Genomic DNA, 18,019 nt, shown 5'->3' with positions numbered 1-18,019 from the left:
GGAATACGAATCGACCGACAAGTCGGACGCCTAATTTTTTAGTAGTATACTTCAAGTCTAATCAGACATTTATTTAACTTCAACAAACTGCAAAAAAAAAATGATATTAATATATTATTTCAGTGAGAAAAAATCGTAAATTATAAACCATGTAAATATTAAATTAGTTTATAAAATGGTAAGAACTATTGAGCAACAACTTATTAGATCAAATAATTAGTTGTAATTTGTAAAAAAAAAAATCTATAAAAAACGTTTTAAAATCATTATATATTCTAGCTATATCATTCTAATCATTTTATTATTTTAATATAAATACTGAATCGCTGAAGTTGTATTTTATATATTATATAAATAAGCGTATTACACAAATTGTGTGTTCGTATTAATTTACAAATTGTGTTAATGATTGTGTTAATTTACAAGTCAATTTCATGTTACTAAAATCATCATAACGGCACATTTATTTAGGAATGTTTATGTGTTAGTAGGTTTGGTCGACATCGTGCCTGTCCGGCCAGAAATCAATCACAGATATCTTAAGACAGTGATCGAAAGAGCAGGTGCTTATCAAAGTATCTCCATCACGTATATTTAAACGTGAAACATCCGGCTGCTTCAAGAATGACCAGTCACAGCCGTACGCTAAACCCTTGTGTTCTTTGTAATTAACAACGACGGATGGCATTATATCGTGATTAATAATGTTAAAACCACTTTGCATACAGGCGGCGAATAGGTATCGGCGGGTGAACGAGTCCCATTTCAAACGCCAAACTCCACCATTGAGACTAATTTTCGACATTGGCTGCTTAAAATTTCTCTTGTCCCACAACCTTACGCCCTCATCGTAACTAAAACATTCAAACATTAATTAAAGGAAAAAAGTTTAACGATTCTAACATACATTCTGCAACTACATAAGTTAATTTATTATAAAATTTAGTTCAACTTTGTGAAAAGTTGAGCAGAAAAACTTTGAACTTTTCATTAACGTTCTTTGAAAAATGTAGAGCATATTACCGAAGATTTTTTTACCTTCCAGTTGCGAGCAAGGATGATTTACTGACGTTGCTGTGGATGCTGGTTACGCCAGCAGTGTGCTCTTTACTTTTAACTACGGGATGAGATCCTGTTCTGACATCGAAGCATAAAAACTTGTGGTCGTCTCCTCCTGAAATGTGCAATATTAATTAGTACAATTTTAATTGACTGTGCTTAATATAAATATATACGTACAATTTATATGCCCTTACCTGAATAAAAAATAGACGGAGTACAATAATCGTAGGCGACGATCCAGGCTTGAAACTCATGCGCAGGCCATGTAAAATCCTTCGTCAGATCACCTGTCTCACGCCACGTAAACTGAGAGATCTGTCCTGCGCTATCGCTCACGAGAATATTTGTATTAGTGACAGCATCAGAGACGGTGTACTTTTCTCGGGACCAATCCAGAGACAACGCCATAACGTCCTCGTCATCGCTGACTTTTAATTTAGTGATAAATTTCAGTTCTACTTTCTTTCCATCGTCCTTTAGCTGGTAAACTTGCAAGTATCCGATGGAATCAACAACAGCGAGTAATATCCGAGCTTCTACATCTTTAACATGCAACCATTTCATATCCAACACTCCTGAGGTACATATTTCCTGCAACTTTTCTAGCCCTCCACCATTTGTTATACGAAATAACAATATTTGTCCTCTCCTGGATTGGGTAGACTTTGTTTCAGATTTCTTTTCATCCTCAATTAATTCATACGTTCCACATGCTAATATATGTAGATATGGCTCTACAGGACACCATTCAACGGTGTCTGCTGGAAATATTGTATCGAAACTGGTCAAAGTACGTACGTTTATTTCATCTTCCATTTTGTTTTTTTTTTTTTCAATTATCTGAAACAAAAGGAGTTGGCATAATTTAATTTTTAATGTAAAAAAAAAAGAAAAATTAAGTAAATAAATGGTTGCATGTTAAAAATATTGTATAAGAAAAAAATACGTGAATGTAAATTGGGCACTTGACTGCAATTAACTTTTTTCTTTTTTACTGAAAAAGTTTATTTAATTTGTATCTTATACATTTATTTTTAAGAGCATAGGAACACATTTGTACCATTGTTGTTTGGCATTTCTTTTATATTTATCTTACGACTTCACACATTATTATATATCAAGCTAATAATTTAAGCGATAATATGTTTAATCACATTATATGTAGTAGGTTATATAAAAATGTTTCTATACAATTATTATTGTTTGTATAATTAGAAATAGTGACTATTTTGTCCATATTTGTACTATTTGTATCATTTGTACTATATTTGAACGTATATGTATGTATGTATACATTTGTTAAGGCTTTAAATATATCACTATTTCTGCAAATTGTATCATTAATTAAATTAAAGAGAGAAAAAAAAATCAAATAAAAGGAAGCATAAATTCGCTTTAAAAAAAAACCTATTACAAACACATTAATAATACTAAATAGTAAAAAGATGTTAATAATATAGCCTTAATTTCTAACAGTATTTAAATATGCTTTACATTAAAGAGGTCTTTGATTTTTCCACTTAATACCATTCACATATTTGTTAATTAAAAAAAAAAAAAAGAAGTAATTGTTTACTAATTTGCCTAAATTAAAATAATCAATATTCATAAAATAATCTTACAGTTCCGTCAGATTTCATTAATATCTGTTAATGTCATTTATCACCTTAGCTTATTTTTAATTTTTTTTAATTATTTAATCATTCACTTCATTCTTTAGCTTATTAATATGACAATTACAAAATCACTTTGAAATTGCTTTTGTCTGACTCTTGGTCTTATCACAATAAATTATTTTTTCACTCAAAATTCCTTGTCATGCAATAGGTAGTATAATAATGTCATCTTGTATAGATGACTGTTCCACTGCTAACTAATGTGACGTTTTGCAGATGTAGATATAGTTATGTAATTATATAGATTTTTTGGATAGACGTCTCACTGAAATTAACACTAATCAACTACCTATCTTGGCCTTGATTTACTATTTTTCTCTTTAGAAGCTTTTCTCAATTTTTTTCATCTGCAAAGAATACAAGAAGATAAAAAATATCCAAAACTAATTCTTCACTGAGCTCATAGAAGCCTTTGTGTCCTAAACTTGGCATGCCACTGGAATTTTAAGTGAGTCTAGCTAGAATATGGATTTTTGAGGTAGAACGAATGCTGCTGACGACACGATTTTCCTGCAATCTTCGACGCAATAAATAAGAACTGTCTCGAAAGTGTAACATTTGCATTATTGGCACGAGGTGATTCCTATGCAAAGAAAGGTTCCGCATTTATCGCGGGAAGACACGCGACGTTACTACTGGCACGCTTTCCTGGCACTTTTCGCCGCCTCGGCGCGGCATTGTTGGACTAAAGAGCAGGCCTTCGCGATGTCGCGCTCGACCTTGGCCAATGTCTTGTGAATGTTATCGCCGGTATAGCAAAGTTTAAGATCGCGGCCTAGCTGCTCTATGACTCGCAGCAGCTTGATGTACTTCGATTGCGCAGGAACGGACAATATCGGCGCCGCGCGCTGAACGGTCCTCGGCTCTGGCACAGTCAGCAACGGCTCCGTGATTTTCGCCGTGATTCCCACGCTTTTCCGTTGCTTTGTCATCTCGGACGAGCGGATGGGAGCTGCGCGTTTTATCATTTACCACCTTGAGAAACAATCGGTAATCTATCAGGACTATGGATCGTCGGCGACGTGTGATGAAAAGAAATCGATCGAGTAAATGCTAACCTTTAAGGACAACGCGAGTAGGCACACTTTCATTTCGGTGCGAATATCGCATCGCCAAAGCGGCGACGAGCGCGGCGACCGTAAACATCAATGCGCATGTTATAATTACCTAAATAAGTCTTCTTCTTTCTCTCCCAAATCTCATATTCTTGATACGCAGGTCGCAAACGGCGTCTCTCAACTGGTAGCACGTGGAGCGGGCCAGAGGCAGGCTGCGCCGATCGATCCGTCTCCCCGCAGTCTCCGCGCTGGTGTGTGCCGCCGTGTGTGCTGGGGTGGACTGTGGCTTGTGGCTGACGGCAACTGCTGGCGGAGAATTAAACAAGGACGGCTGATACAGATGCAGCGAGATGCAGCGACGCTGAAATCAAAACTCTCTTTCCGTTCCATTTTTTTTTTTATTTAAAAAAAATAAAGGGAACGAATACTAGAACCGCATTTTATTATTTTTGAAAAATAACACGGCAAAGATAACAAAGTAAACAAATAATAATAAGAAATGTACATGCTTCGAAAATTGAACGTGACCTTTTTGTAAGAAAAAAAAAAAAAAGAACAAATTAAATAATTATTTATATAACTTGGTGACGTTTCATGATTTAATAATCCATTCTGCTAAGCCCCTAAGCTAGAAGGAAAAAACGATCAGTCCACATTGTATACAAAATTTTTATTTATTTAACGATATATTACGGGATATATTTACGGGATTATACTTTCCAATAGGTACATATTCGAAAAGCTTTTTATCTTGCATTTTTCCTTCTTTTTTTTTTCCTCCTTTCTCACTCGAAACGTATACTAAAAGTTTTCAGCTTATGCGAGTCTTAACAAAAACCGTGGTTTTATCCTCTTTTTATCTGCTCTCCTTTTTATAAAATATAAACTAAGACTCTCTAGTATTTTTCTAAGTAGGTATGGTATGTTTTGTGTGTATGTGTGTTCGTGTGTATACAAATTGGTACCTTCCCTCCCATTTCTATGCACTAAATTGCAAGTTAAAAGTAGGAATTATCAGCCGCTGTCCAAACGACGTGCGCATCAGAGACTGAGCGAAGAAGATCGAGTAAAAAAGATCGCATTTGTCGCGCAGAGTGAAAAAGATAGCGGTCAAGGCTTCGTTTCGGAAACGGAAACGCTCGATCTGCATCAGTACGTCTGCTGCGTACGACGTCTCGTTAATACCACAGTCCGATTTTAAGCAATTTCATACAAAGCAACATCTCGTGAAATGATAAAAGGCTATAAGTAGTCTAATCGCTAGCTAGCTAACTCGCGCCGGCAGATCATTGTTGCGCGTTATGTTGAGTCTCGTGCAAGCAATCCCGCACGGCGACTCTGGCTTGCTGGATGCCGTTCTTCAGCCTCTCAGCAGCGCTGCGACTGCCCGCGTACGACAAACGAATGTCCCTGCCGAGCTCCTCAATGATCATTAGCAGCTTGCCGTAATTGTTCTGGCCGGGCAAGGCTTGGTAATTGATCATGCTGGACGGGCTGGCCTGTGCTACTTGCACAGTTTGCACGTTCTGCACGTTCTGAACATTCTGCACATTCTGCAGATTCCTTGGGTTTGGCACGGTGATCACAGGTTCAGGGATGCGCGGTGGCGGCGGTAGCGATGAGATTTCCGATATCTTCGGCGGATCGTTCAGCTTCGTGATCGTTATCTCGTTCATTTTGGCCAGCTCGTTCAGCTTCACCATTTCGTTTGTCATTTTCACCGGGTAGTCTTGTCTTTCCATCTTGTTAACGATGTCGTTTTGCATATTCGCCATCTTCATCATCTCGCTCATCTTTGTCTTCTCATTCATCTTCGCGATCTCTTTCGCCATCTCGTTGATCTGCGCGAATTCAGTCAACTTTGTGATGTCGTTATTGTACTTTGCCATCTCCGTCATCTTCACCATTTCGTTCAGCTTTGCTATCTCGTTCATCCTCTGCACCTCGTTGATCTTGGCCATCTGTGAGATCTTCATCATCTCGTTCATTTTCGCCATTTCGTTAATCTTGGAAATATCGTTATACTTTGCCATTTCAGACAACTTGACCATCTCGTTCATCTTGGCAATCTCCTGCATCTTCATGTACTCCGTCGTCTTGGCATATTCCGCCATTTTTTCCATTTCGTATCTCTTTGCCATGTCTTGCGACATCTTGTTCAACTCCGAATTCATTTTGCTAAATTCCGCCAGTTGAGCCATTTGAACTATATGCTCAGGTACTTTCCCCCTCTCCATCATTTGCTTCAATTCCGCAGATATCTTGTTCATATTCATCTCTGACATCTGGGCTATCGTAGAGGAATCAGGAACAGGCATCTTGGATAGCTCAGCAATCTTGGAAATCTCCCTAGCGAGATTCTCATCCAAGCAGCGCTTCTTCTTAGCGCGGTGCCTGGCCATTCGCTGAGCCTCCTGCATTCTTCTCAACGCCGCCTGCTCTTCGGTTTCCTTGGCTCTGGCGTTTTTCATTATCTCCGCAGCCGTATACAATCTGACAGCACGTTCCTCCCCTGTTTCTGACATCTATAATCTCGCATTTCCCCTCACTGTCTTGAGGCAAGATCTTTATCTAGCATTGATCTTGATATACTAATACAAATGGCATCAATTCCGTCCCTCATACGCTTTGTCATTTTCGAACTCGAGTTACAAGATCTAAAATTATATACAACATAATAAATAAAATACAACAAATATTCTAATTAGAGCCAGCTTACTTCCTCCACATACTTGCCTCTTCAACAACCACCAGTGCTGACAGTCTATTTCCTGCGTACTAACTCGAGAAATAGTTCATCGGGTATCTGAAACAGATAGATAATCGTGTTACACCAACGACCACGGGAAAGAAAACGATAAAATACCGTCGGGCTACTCGCGAGGCAATTAATCATACAGATTCTAACCTACTAACGTGAGACACGCCGCACATGAATCGCGTCAAGGCAAAACAGTCACGTCCGGACAGTTCGTGAAATATTTGCCGGACCGTCAGCGGTGAATCGTTGACGTGTACTGGTTCGATCCTCAACGAAACGTCCGGATAACCGTAGACGCAAGTCGCCGCGATGTCCCGTTAAAAAAATGCAAGCGATCGGTCAGCCGTCCTCGGCCACGAATACTCACTGCGTTGGCAAGTGGCGCGCGCGCGCATTCCGGAAAACTTTTCGTCGTTGTCTCGGTCTACTGCGTTTCCTCGTCGTCGTCGCGAGTCGCATCGCCCGGTGTGCGTGCCCCAGTGCGTAGGTGTACGCGCGCGCGCGACGCCGCCACCGGATCGGAGAAAAGTTCGAAAAGAAACGAGCGTCCGTCTGGTGCGTCGGCGTCGGGCATGCGGGCGGACGCGCGCATGCGGGCTCCGATCTAAGAACGTCGTCTTGACGCGCGGGGCGTCCTCCTCTCCCCGCCTATGTGCCCGGCGCCTCCGCTCCCACCCTCCGCCACGGCCGGCGGCCGATCGACAACAATGGCGGATACGTTTTCGCCGATCCGCTGAGACGCGCCGTCGACTAACTCTGGCAAGAAATCGACCGCCCGCGAAGCTGCAACGCTTACCTGTGACCTCCTCGACGCGCGCCGCCTCCACCGGTGGGTCTCCTACGTCAATCCGCGCGGACCTCCCTCGGTTTGTCTCGGCGAGACGGGCGCACACAAAGGCGGTATCGGTCGACACGTAAGATTTTCACGACGGAGCCACTTTAAGGGGCTAAGCGGGGTCGTCGTCGCCCGCCGCCGCCGCCGATAGGCTGCGTGTGACGTGGTTGCGTTTATTGACCATAACCCCTTCCTACTATCGTCCGCAACCTCGCGACAGACAGGTGTACGACCCGCGAAACTATTGACCGCCCGTCGTAAGCTGCGGCGTCTTAGAAACTGTCCCGTACGTATATATCGCGCGTCAAGACGTTGCCAGCGGCCGACGGAAGGAGATCGAAAGAGGAGTAAAAGAGGGAAGGAGGTAGATTGCTCTCGGATGAAATTGATGGCTCGTTATTACACGCTGGAATGAAAATAATTAATAACACACAATTTGTTCTTTTTAGCACGTTTTTGCGAATGTTGAAACTTACTTGAAATAAAGGATCCACATTTTTAAGAAAAGTGCAGTTGTACACGATGTGACGTTTTTCGGAGACTTTAAATCTGATGCCAAGTAACACGTCTGCCTTTAAAAAATCAAAATGTAAGCACTTTGAATATATTTCAATGTGTAACTAACGTGGCAAATTTATAGAGTATATGCAGAGTGATTTATAAATATTCAGGGAATTAAAGTTGTGAATAAATCGAAATTTATACAAATGAGAAAATTAATTAAAATTAAATGTCACAAACGCAATGGCACTGATCTTTAAACAATTTAAAATGACTGTAATATTTTTTATTTATTTATACAAATTTACTTTTTGAAATATTGATACGTTTTTTTAATCATTCTGCATAGGATTTAAAGTTAACACTATAATACATTTAACACAGAATTCAAAAATTACATATTGTAAAAATAAATCAATGTATTTGGCATTATATAACAAAATACTTGGTTTTTTTGTTTGTTTCAGATTATATATATAAAAATTTATAATTTATTCAACATGTATATATCATCATATGAATATTATTTTCTATTATCGTTAGTTATTCTACCTGTATATCTTTTTTTTAAGCTTTGGTCATGGCTTGGATGGGAGTTATTTGTAAATAATTAAAGTTTTAATATTATTAAATATATTAAAAATATTTTAATATTATTAAAATATAAATTACGTATAAACTAAATAATACCATAAATTAAGCAATTATGGTATACACACATATAAATATAATGATGCATAAAATTAATATGAAATATTGCATTTTCTTCAATATAATTAAACATTTTTATGGTATTCACCAAATAATTTTAATATTTTAATGTTTCAACGAATATGTGTGTATATTGTATATGCAACTTTAGGTATAACAAAAAATATTTTTATACGATAAAATATATGTTTGGCGTGATTTTACAATAAACTAAAAAAAAAAAAATCTTTAATATGTAAAAAACGAGGAAAGTAGTTTTGTAAAACAAAAAAATTAAATTTTATTACTCATTAAAAGTTCGTCTAATCCCATTCTTCCACGATGCTTCCATATCCTGAATCTTGCAACATCTTTTCGAGTGATAATACCAATCACCTAAACGAGAAACGTGCGAATGTATAAATTAAACGTGCAGTCTATATAGTATATTGTAAAATTCAAATTTTTACCTCATTAGTATCATTCACTACTGGTACGTGACGCAATCCCAATGCTCTAAAGAGTCTAAACGTTCTTGGCAATGTGGCAGACTATAAAACAACAATCAGTATTAAAATTTTTTATCTATATTAAAAAAGAATCAACGTAAAAGCTACTAACATGTTGTATTGTATAGGGAGAGGGATTCATGAAATGTCTCAAGTCAATCGTGTAAGTTTTTTCTTCATCACTGATGGCGACTTGATCGATGGTTGGATACCTAGGGTACTCGTTTCTAAACATTTTTACACTCAAAGGTTTTTCCCAAAATTCTTCGTATTCATTAAATACTTTATTTTTTAAAAGGACTATTAACTGAGAACGCAATATTAGGCCTCGTAGTCGACCGTACGAACTTATTTCGGGCTGAAAATATGATACAGTTAAAGTAAATGTACAAAATTATTTCAAACAATTCTCGTGCGTGCTTATTACCTGATCGCTACTTGGAGGGTCAACTACTGGAAATCCGTTAAAGGTAACGCATTTCAAAAGCTCAACGATATGTCCAACATTTTCGACAGTTTTTAATGTCACAACGGGATGATTCATTATCTCGGTTGCGTAAATGTTATTTGAGAGCGGAGGCGACTCCCACGGAAGCAATGGAATTCCTGCCATTTGTATGTGGATTTCGTAAATTCCCTAAAAAAATTATTTTGTTATTAAAAATATATAATATTAAAATAAGCACATATAATACTTAAAAATATAGTATGTACAAAATTTACCTCGTTAAAGAAATCGCCAACCCATTTTGCCATTATAAGAACTATTATAACCGGTAAACCAAAATATATTCCTTGAGTTGCTTCTATTAAAATTGCAGTTAAACTTATTGTCATTCTAACTACACCTCCCAACTGTGCGGCAGCTCCTAATAAAGCGTATTTACCAGGATCTAATACTTCCTGCAATATAAAATTACGTTTGTTAACATAGCTGGTATTTTATTTTATAAGTAGCTTTAAATTCATGACTTACACAATTTGGACATAGTTGCGTGAGACCCGATCCAATTAATCTTCCCCATGCAGATCCGATTAATAGAGAGGGAATAAAAAGTCCACTAGACATTGATAGACCAAAAGTCATGGCAGCAAGAAAAAAATATAATACAACAAAAATCGCTAATGTCAAATCGTCGTGAGCTCCTGTAAAAATAACATACATACATAATTTATTAATGTTATATGAGTTTATCTTGTCATTGCATTATTATTTTTATCGTACCTTTGGGATCATGAAACAAGGATCGTACACTACTTTCCGGAGTTTGAAACCATAGAGAAGCGACTGCATTGTATTGCCCATCTTTGCAGTACATTTGAACCGGAAACTTTGTAGGATCATTGCCTAACGATTTGCAATCGTTAACAAAATATATCATCAGAAATCCCACTGTTGCGCTCAAAATCGCCACCAACACAGCCTCGATTACTTTTTGCCAATTTTGCTTCACGAATCGCAAGCGAAAACAGGTAATTTTGTAATTGACATAATTCCAAAGAGCACCGAGTATTCCGCCGATTGTGCCCATTAGCATAAACAGAGGAATCTCATAGACTTTATACGGAATCGAATCAAATTTTCCTAAATTCAACAAACCAGGATACGAAAGTTCTCCGGGATGACCGTGATACGCGCTCAAAATCACGTTTAATGTAAATGTAGTAATCATGCTGGCGAAGAATGTTCTCCATGTGAGACTTTGATTAAAAAAGCTAGTACCTTCTTCTATACTGAACAAAACTCCGCCTAAAAAGTTCACGAAATTGTTTATTAACTTACAATGCGGAAAAATCGACTCTAAATTAATGAAAAAAAATCTATCGTAAAAAAAATAGTGTGAAAAATGAGACACTCTTATTTTTCCGTTAATATTTACCGATGGGCGCTCCGAAAGCTGCCGATACGCCAGATGCGGCACCCCCGGATACAAATTCTCGTTTCTCGTGATCTTCCCTAAAGTATTTGAATATTTTCAAATCTTTCTTAAAAGTAGTACTTTTTCCTTGAGAAATTCCCGCAGCTATTACAGCACCGGAATGAATCATAGGGCCTTCCTAAAAAAATAATACGAGATATAAATAATCATGGCAAATAAAGATAGCGATGAATTATTTACCTTGCCTCCTGCTAAACCTCCTACTACGGTACATATAACACCGATAGTTTTCACAGCCAGAGTTTTAATGCGTACAACTCTTGGAATTTTGATTCCGTTCAAGTAACACTTTACTTGCGGAATACCACTCCCTGCGGCAACAGGCTCGATATAAGATACTAAGATCGCACCTATTAAAACCGGTATTACATTTAATAATACCCACATTATATATGGTAACCATAGACAACCTTCTATCACACACTCGTCTACGTCTGTAAATATAATATATATATTATTTAATAGATTAAAACACTGTTTGTTAATATGAATTAAATACATTAAGAAACATACATTTTTTGAGAGAGCCATACTTTAGACTAGATAATTCCTCTATCAATATATCTACAAAGCATGCCACAAGAGCGGTACAAATTCCGATTAAAAGAAAGATAAACCATCTGGAAAAATTTTTTCTAACAATAAACTTGTATCCCTTCTTCCTTTCTTCATCTTGTAGAAGATAGTTTTCACACGGATCATAATCCAGGCTCTGAAAAACAAGAGATTATTAATTTATTCAATTGTTTATTTTATCTTATCAAAAAAAAAAAAAAAAAAAAAAAATGATACATAATATAAATATCAAAATACAAACAGATGAGAGCACAAACGAGGTCAGACGGTGGTTGCAATCAATGCACCAATTAAAAAGTAATTACTCAGCAATTACCTCATAATGAGTTGATAAAAAATTAGTTGCTCCTGGAGTTATATCCCTGATATATACTCTTCTGGACTGACCCGAGATAGCCTCTATGTCGCCGCGTGCTGTATTAACGTTGGCGACGCTCTGAAACAATAAAAACAAAATTATAAATATCTAACTTCTAAAAACGACACTCTTACATTAGAATCATCATCGTTTATCTGAAAAATTTGAGAAACGTTGTAGATCGATAATATGATAGCCAGAAACTATACGTACTCGAAATCGCACTGAATTGATATCCTCGTTGGAGTATGACGCAAAATTGTTTCTTGGCTTGATCAAGAAATCAACATCGTTCTCGTTATCAACTTCAATCCTTTCGTCTTTTCTATTCTTCTCCGCGTTAGGTTGCTCCGACGGATCCATCGTTCACGAACTCCGAAAATTTGAAATCTTGGTTACATCTTTTATGTTAGAGAACTCTGACGATCCACGGGCGGCGATACGATCACGAAATCAATTACACCATGATGCAATGTTGACGTACGCAGAAATATATCTCACAAAGACCACACAAGAATGTATACGACAGGCGTGTGACACGTGCGGTGCGGGTAGGTGAATACAACCGATGCAACGAACCAGATGCGACTGAATCGGCGGTGGGTATGTCATTCAGAGAGCTCAACTCGGAATCGCGACTTCCACGCGTACAAATATAGAGGCTCGCCCGTGTGAAGCCAGCGCTTCGGTTACCGTCGGATAGAAGAAAAGGCCAGAGCTATACACTGTCTGTCCTTCGCTTTCGCGGCGTCGCCGGCAGTTATCGCAGAACCGTTTCTCGGTAGCATCGCCGAGTTATAAGATAAGAGCAGACATAAACTTAACAGTAAAATAAATAGATTTTGTAATGATTTTATAATTTACTAGAAGAAACCATGCGCGCGTAATTTTTTAAAAGACCGCAATTACAAACCACGAAAAAAAAATCATGTCTTACTAATCTGTATGAGTTTCAGCGGAGTTCTAAAGTTCTGCCGGTGACTGTAACATAAAATAAAACATATTAATGTAGATATGTTAGCATTTAAATTAATGTAAAAATAAAGCTTAATTTTAATAAAGATTGTATAGAAAAAAATTAATTCTCACCAAAAAGTTGCTCCGCCGATGCCTGATATGCCTGATGTGCCGCCGATACCCTTCCTGGTTCTCCTCCTCTTCTCAGGATGTCTGCGGAATGTCGGGTCGGTCCTTCCTTCAATGCTAAAGTATTATCTGAAACAGAAAAATTACGATTAATATTCTGTTCCGTTCGATGTCTTATTGAGCTATCGATTTCTTGAATCAAAATCAAAAATTTAACGAGAAAAACGGTAACGCGTTCTGAAGCGCGGTAGAAATAAAACGCGGGATAATGAATATCCGCGGAATAGTGAAATTATGATTAATATTCTGTTTTATTCGATTATTATTGAGCTATCGATTACTCAAGTCAAATTTAAAAATTTAACGAAAAAGGTGGTTGCGTGTTTTGAATAACGGTAAAAATAAAAAGCGGGATAGTGAATACCCCCCAGTGGGGGTAACACAAGGGGGTAAAGAATATCCCGCGCGATAGTAGGGAAAACATTGAAGGGGTTGGGGGAAGTTTTCGCGGTCATTCTACCGACGACTTTTGACCGCGCATTATACATTACATTATACATTGAAAATGTCGGACCATACACAATTCGGTGACTCGAATTTCGTATTACTTAAAATTATTTTAGACTCCGCGATGTTACCGAGAAGCGGATCTGCGATATGTGCCGGCGACGCCACGAAAGAACAGGACAGACAGTGTATAATTCTGGCCTTTTCTTCTATCCGACGGCAGCCGAAGTACTGGCTTCACACGGACGAGCCTCTATATTTGTACGCGTGGAAGCCGCGATTCCGAGCTAGGCTCTCTGATGTGACTACTGGCGCAGTGACTCACCACCATGCAACTGCGGAAGCATTGCGGCGGCGACTAACCGACTGATAAAACGCGTGTTGGTGACGCACATACGTTGCCGACGTGAGATTTCAAACAGAAACGAAAGAAAAATAGGAAAGCAGAAAAAAGGAAACTGACAAAGGTCGGGGTTAATCGAGGCCGTGTCCCGCAGAAGTTGATAACCGCGATGAATAAGATGCTTGAAGTTTTTATACTCCAGTTAAATTACACATAGTTAACCTCACATTTACTATTCAACTGCAATTTTTAATTTCGTAGTTGTCGAGAGATTACAAGGAAACACGAGGCTGAGTGCACGTAGCAAAGAAGGATGATTGGAAATATCGGGATGCGACTGGAATTTTTTATGGCTCAATTTTCTTTTATCAAGTCTGTATAATTCGCATTTGCATTATAAAATTCATAGAAAGTTATAATTTTAACGTTAAAAATAACAAATGCGATTTCTAGCGTCTTTTTCATTTTAATATAGTCTTGCTTATTTAATACTAACTGAAATTCTGACTCTCGACGTTTCTGATTTCTAAATACAGAGTGAACAGGGTATGGAGAGCCTCCAGTTGTGTATCCTTTCGCGTAGGAATGTCCAGGAGATTGCAGACCACATCGACCAGTTGAGGCAGATCGCAGTCGAGCTTTGATAAGTCTAATTGTAATTCGTTCAGCTTGTCCTCCACCTGCGGTGGCCACTGCTGCATCAACCCATCGATGTCTGGCATTGCACGATTTAGTTGCACGCCTGGCGGATGTTTGCTCCTGTGCAGCTGATTCATGTCGTCAATCCATTTATCAATAGATTTGCTGTTTCTCTCGGCGTCTTCTATCCTTTTGACGACCGCCTGCCTCACGGCAGCGCCTGCACTCCTGGAATGATTGCGTAATTGCAGATGCAGTACAGCTGGGTCTGACTGATCCGTGCAAGGCTCATCTAGTACAGTTAGACCGATCTTATCTTCAACTCCGTCAGGCCTTGGCACCTTTATAAAGGCGTCTATATCGCCGACCGCCGGTATGTAGTCAGGAATGAACGGTATCAGCTTGTAATTGAGCTCGATTTTCTGTGGCGTGTACCTAAATAAATCGAGATCAAGCATTTGTTTATGAAAATTAATTTAATTTTTTTATAATAATTTTATTAAATTTTTTTTTTAGCTATCTATCGTTGCGCTAATTTGGCAAAAAAGTCTGTAACAAGAGAATTACATGCTTGCCTTATTATATTTTGGAACAATTCTTTGACTTCCGTTGAGGCTTCTAAATTTTCAAATTCCTTGGGATCGTACAAGTCAATTGGCTTTGCAACACTGCTACCCTGTATGTCATCATCGTCGCTTTCCTCACTGTCCGAAGGATCACTGTCAATTCCCATTGATTTCTCAAATCCGATATCGTTGGTTGAGTATCTACCAGATTAAAATACATTATTTTATATTCATATCACATGCATAAATACAAAATTACGTAATAAAACAACACGTTTGCAGGGGAATTCTACAAAGCTGGCGTCATTTGATGCTTATTACTGTCCATTAACGGCAGTAATAAACTATAATTTCCGTGATTCTCGTCGCAATTACCTTCTAAATTCGTGCTTGCCGCCATGTGGTGAGTTAGAAGACGCCAATGTGCTTGTGCTGTCACTCATCATGCTCTTCCTGGTCCTCCTAGAACTTCCAGGTCGACGGTTCACCGGGCTTTTGACCTCCTCGGCATTACGCACGACGATCGCCTCGTCGAATTTACCGAGCGCCGTAATATCACGCGTCTTCTCGTCCTCCTCGTCGCTGCTGTCCTTGATATCCATGATCGGCGTCGAGGAGTGTCCATCGGCACGTCCTTCGACGATTGCTCTCAGAGTCTGTATGGCGACTAACGTAAATAAACCACAGGGCAATTAATTCTAATTGTGATTTATGTTGATTTATGACTTGAATAACAAGAAGAAGAAAGGAACATTGCCTGCCCAACGTCCAATCTGTCACCCTCACGTTGGTTTGTTTCCTTAACGTTGCCATAGTTTCATCGATTGAGATCAGGTGTTCAAGAATAAATAAATTATTTGAACAAGACAAACGTGTTAAAATGAATTCAACAATAATGATATAACTCCTGCTATGATTAATAAAGAAATTAATAAAATTATTCATTAATAAAAATTAATGAATAAATAATTAATGCAGTTTGTGTTATTAATAGCGAATTATATACAACTCAAAATGTAAAAATGTGAGAAACAACGTGCTAATTTTACAATCGTTTATATTTACATCATGTTTTAACGTAGTGGCTTCTTGCAAGATAATTATATTCAACAGGGTAATTCCCTGCTCGTTTCCGGATAATGCTTTTTATCAACAGAAATTTCCAACTTGGCGTGACATAGTTTCAAATGAATCAAATCGTGTCTCGCAATCGCATATTAATGTAACTCAACCGTGACAAATTGCTCATATCTTGCAATAATATATTCATACAGAAATACATATATTTACATAAATGTATTTCTGAATAATGTGAATACATTTTATTATGCGTGAGAACTACATAATTTTCATTTTATGAACTTATTTTTTATTTTTATTTGCAATACTGTATCTCGAATATTTTATATATTTCTGTGGCACATTTATATGTAAATTGTACATATTTTCAATTATGCTTTTCAGATAATTACAATTTAATTAAAAAAAAAAAGAGTTTTAAGACTAAGATAGAATTTTTCTACTGAGTTTGTCACACAACTACGATTATGTTATCGAGCTCAATCTTCACGTATCGCATAATCCACACAAAAATTGCGTAATTCTTCGAACGCGAAAGACATTGTTTGTGGAGATAGAGAGACGGCTTTCGTTTTATGGCAGGCAATGCAGACAAAGTGTAATAAACTGCTGATGAAGCTCGTGCATCTTGTTATCTATCACTAACGCATACCCGAAATGGATTAATTGCTGTTAAAAATGCTTAACCGATCGATAAGAACTTATAAGCTGCTGCAAAGCTTTTACTTTTTTTATTAACTCACGTTATAAGTTCATTATGAGAACATGATCCTATCTGTAGGTATGCAGTGATATGTACATTGTGGAAACATTGATAAAGGAATATAAAAATCAATTTCTGAAGAATTACGTAATAAAAATCAGTTATCAAAAATTGTCAAAGAGTGCTCGAAAAAATCACGATTTTGTAGAAAAATATATTCTTAAGTTGTTACGAATAAATTTCTTCATTGACTTCGACGTCAATCACTTCGTTTAAAACGGATATTTTCCATAGACATGACCACTCCTAGTACGTCGTATTAACCATTCCTGAGGTGTCACTTGAGAAACTGAACGACCTGCTGGTGTCTTCTGGGAGTGTTTAAGATAGTTAGAGCGTGCATTGTAATTTGAGAGTTTTGATTCTAAAGATAAAGGAAAAAGGATTAAAGTGAAATAGATCCTATCAAATTTGTGTTATCTAATGCATCAAGTATCTGATATCGCGCAATAATGTTAACTGCAATGCGCTCTAATAAAATTTTGGAATTAAAAAAAAAAAAAAAACTGTTTTATTAATATTAATATGTTTTTTATATTTAAATATCTTACGTGACGACACTCTGATGTTTGAAATAGCTGGACGTGAAATATTCTGTATCGTGGAAATCACGTTGCGTGATGGATCAATTGAATCACCGCAAGCGTGGACACAGCTCATTAATCCCGCAGTTTTCGAATACCAAAACGACGATGGGTCTTCTTCAAGAGCCACGGAAATTCTATTAGACGTAGAGATAATAATGGAAAAGAAATTATGATTAATAATAATTATCAATTAAAATAGTTTAAATAATTTAAGTTACATTTAATATTTCTTTAAGTATTAAGCGAAAAAAAATTTACGTTTCGATATTATTTCTGTCATAGCTTGACCCTCCGCTTTTAATAGGATCAGCGGACAGTATCATGAACAAGAAGAAGAATCCACAAATGGCCAAAAAAATGAAAACGTCGGTGATGGGTTGCTGCGACGTGGCGGCCCGTATTTTTGAATCTGAACCATGAAAAGTTTCCTCCACCGGTGCAAACCATGTAAACTCGTGGAAAATGAATTCCTGCACATAATT

The 18,019-nt window shown here is 37.6% G+C and overlaps 4 protein-coding genes and 2 long non-coding RNA genes across 9 annotated transcripts; 2 read left to right on the top strand and 4 right to left on the bottom strand.

The window, feature by feature from the left end:
- Nucleotides 1-251: 251 nt before the first annotated feature.
- On the bottom strand, nucleotides 252-4,025 carry LOC139108105 (diphthine methyltransferase). Its single transcript, XM_070666138.1, has 4 exons — nucleotides 3,906-4,025; nucleotides 1,257-1,902; nucleotides 1,039-1,174; nucleotides 252-854 (listed from the first exon to the last, which is right to left on the bottom strand). Exons 2-4 carry the CDS (start codon nucleotides 1,876-1,878, stop codon nucleotides 485-487), a joined length of 1,128 nt encoding a protein of 375 aa, XP_070522239.1. The 5' UTR covers nucleotides 1,879-1,902; nucleotides 3,906-4,025; the 3' UTR covers nucleotides 252-484.
- Nucleotides 3,900-7,495, bottom strand: LOC139108103 (homeobox-like protein HDP1). 3 transcript variants are annotated; one of them, XM_070666134.1, is made up of 3 exons: nucleotides 7,354-7,495; nucleotides 6,533-6,602; nucleotides 3,900-6,453 (listed from the first exon to the last, which is right to left on the bottom strand). In XM_070666134.1, the coding sequence occupies exon 3, from the start codon at nucleotides 6,319-6,321 to the stop codon at nucleotides 5,083-5,085; it is 1,239 nt and encodes a 412-aa protein (XP_070522235.1). In that variant the 5' UTR covers nucleotides 6,322-6,453; nucleotides 6,533-6,602; nucleotides 7,354-7,495; the 3' UTR covers nucleotides 3,900-5,082. The 3 variants fall into 3 exon arrangements, with proteins under 3 accessions (XP_070522235.1, XP_070522236.1, XP_070522234.1); XM_070666135.1 differs by lacking the exon at nucleotides 7,354-7,495 and adding an exon at nucleotides 6,925-7,059 and having other exon boundaries at nucleotides 4,452-6,453; XM_070666133.1 differs by lacking the exon at nucleotides 7,354-7,495 and adding an exon at nucleotides 6,705-6,884 and having other exon boundaries at nucleotides 4,452-6,453.
- A 122-nt stretch (nucleotides 7,496-7,617) lies between these two features.
- LOC139108109 (uncharacterized) lies at nucleotides 7,618-8,489 on the top strand. Its single transcript, XR_011546610.1, has 3 exons — nucleotides 7,618-7,756; nucleotides 7,842-7,981; nucleotides 8,361-8,489. It is a non-coding gene; the product is annotated as an uncharacterized lncRNA (long non-coding RNA).
- Nucleotides 8,490-8,811: 322 nt separating this feature from the next.
- Clc-b (chloride channel protein 7) lies at nucleotides 8,812-12,580 on the bottom strand. The gene is made up of 12 exons (XM_070666115.1): nucleotides 12,180-12,580; nucleotides 11,925-12,044; nucleotides 11,546-11,744; nucleotides 11,213-11,466; nucleotides 10,973-11,150; nucleotides 10,318-10,842; nucleotides 10,069-10,238; nucleotides 9,816-9,995; nucleotides 9,520-9,729; nucleotides 9,205-9,450; nucleotides 9,054-9,134; nucleotides 8,812-8,979 (listed from the first exon to the last, which is right to left on the bottom strand). The coding sequence occupies exons 1-12, from the start codon at nucleotides 12,327-12,329 to the stop codon at nucleotides 8,878-8,880; spliced, it is 2,415 nt and encodes an 804-aa protein (XP_070522216.1). The 5' UTR covers nucleotides 12,330-12,580; the 3' UTR covers nucleotides 8,812-8,877.
- Nucleotides 12,581-13,601: 1,021 nt separating this feature from the next.
- Nucleotides 13,602-15,188, top strand: LOC139108003 (uncharacterized). Of its 2 annotated transcripts, none has more exons than XR_011546597.1 (3): nucleotides 13,602-14,026; nucleotides 14,164-14,914; nucleotides 15,058-15,188. It is a non-coding gene; the product is annotated as an uncharacterized lncRNA (long non-coding RNA). The 2 variants fall into 2 exon arrangements; XR_011546598.1 differs by having other exon boundaries at nucleotides 13,606-14,274; nucleotides 14,439-14,914.
- Ift46 (intraflagellar transport 46) lies at nucleotides 14,349-15,709 on the bottom strand. Its single transcript, XM_070665946.1, has 3 exons — nucleotides 15,483-15,709; nucleotides 15,117-15,308; nucleotides 14,349-14,976 (listed from the first exon to the last, which is right to left on the bottom strand). Exons 1-3 carry the CDS (start codon nucleotides 15,707-15,709, stop codon nucleotides 14,394-14,396), a joined length of 1,002 nt encoding a protein of 333 aa, XP_070522047.1. The 3' UTR covers nucleotides 14,349-14,393.
- Between the last annotated feature and the right edge of the window lie 2,310 nt (nucleotides 15,710-18,019).

This window comes from Cardiocondyla obscurior, linkage group LG14 (genome assembly GCF_019399895.1).
Source record: "Cardiocondyla obscurior isolate alpha-2009 linkage group LG14, Cobs3.1, whole genome shotgun sequence".
Classification (NCBI taxonomy): domain Eukaryota; kingdom Metazoa; phylum Arthropoda; class Insecta; order Hymenoptera; family Formicidae; genus Cardiocondyla; species Cardiocondyla obscurior.
The sequence above is the reverse complement of the archived record's forward strand: the minus strand, read 5'-3'. Positions and strand labels throughout refer to the sequence as shown.

Bases quoted from the DNA above. Each gene is read 5' to 3' on its own strand.
- LOC139108105 (XM_070666138.1), bottom strand. From the start codon at position 1,878: ATGGAAGATGAAATAAACGTACGTACTTTGACCAGTTTCGATACAATA. The intron at 1,175-1,256 runs GTAAGGGCATAT...TGCACATTTCAG, and splicing joins TCCGTCTATTTTTTATTCAG to GAGGAGACGACCACAAGTTT. The intron at 855-1,038 runs GTAAAAAAATCT...TGAATGTTTTAG, and splicing joins TCCTTGCTCGCAACTGGAAG to TTACGATGAGGGCGTAAGGT.
- LOC139108103 (XM_070666134.1), bottom strand. From the start codon at position 6,321: ATGTCAGAAACAGGGGAGGAACGTGCTGTCAGATTGTATACGGCTGCG.
- Clc-b (XM_070666115.1), bottom strand. From the start codon at position 12,329: ATGGATCCGTCGGAGCAACCTAACGCGGAGAAGAATAGAAAAGACGAA. The intron at 11,467-11,545 runs GTATGTTTCTTA...TTATATTTACAG, and splicing joins GTATGGCTCTCTCAAAAAAT to ACGTAGACGAGTGTGTGATA. The intron at 9,730-9,815 runs GTAAATTTTGTA...TAATTTTTTTAG, and splicing joins TTGGCGATTTCTTTAACGAG to GGAATTTACGAAATCCACAT.
- Ift46 (XM_070665946.1), bottom strand. From the start codon at position 15,709: ATGGATATCAAGGACAGCAGCGACGAGGAGGACGAGAAGACGCGTGAT. The intron at 15,309-15,482 runs GTAATTGCGACG...TTAATCTGGTAG, and splicing joins GGCAAGCACGAATTTAGAAG to ATACTCAACCAACGATATCG. The intron at 14,977-15,116 runs GCAAGCATGTAA...CGATTTATTTAG, and splicing joins TTGTTCCAAAATATAATAAG to GTACACGCCACAGAAAATCG.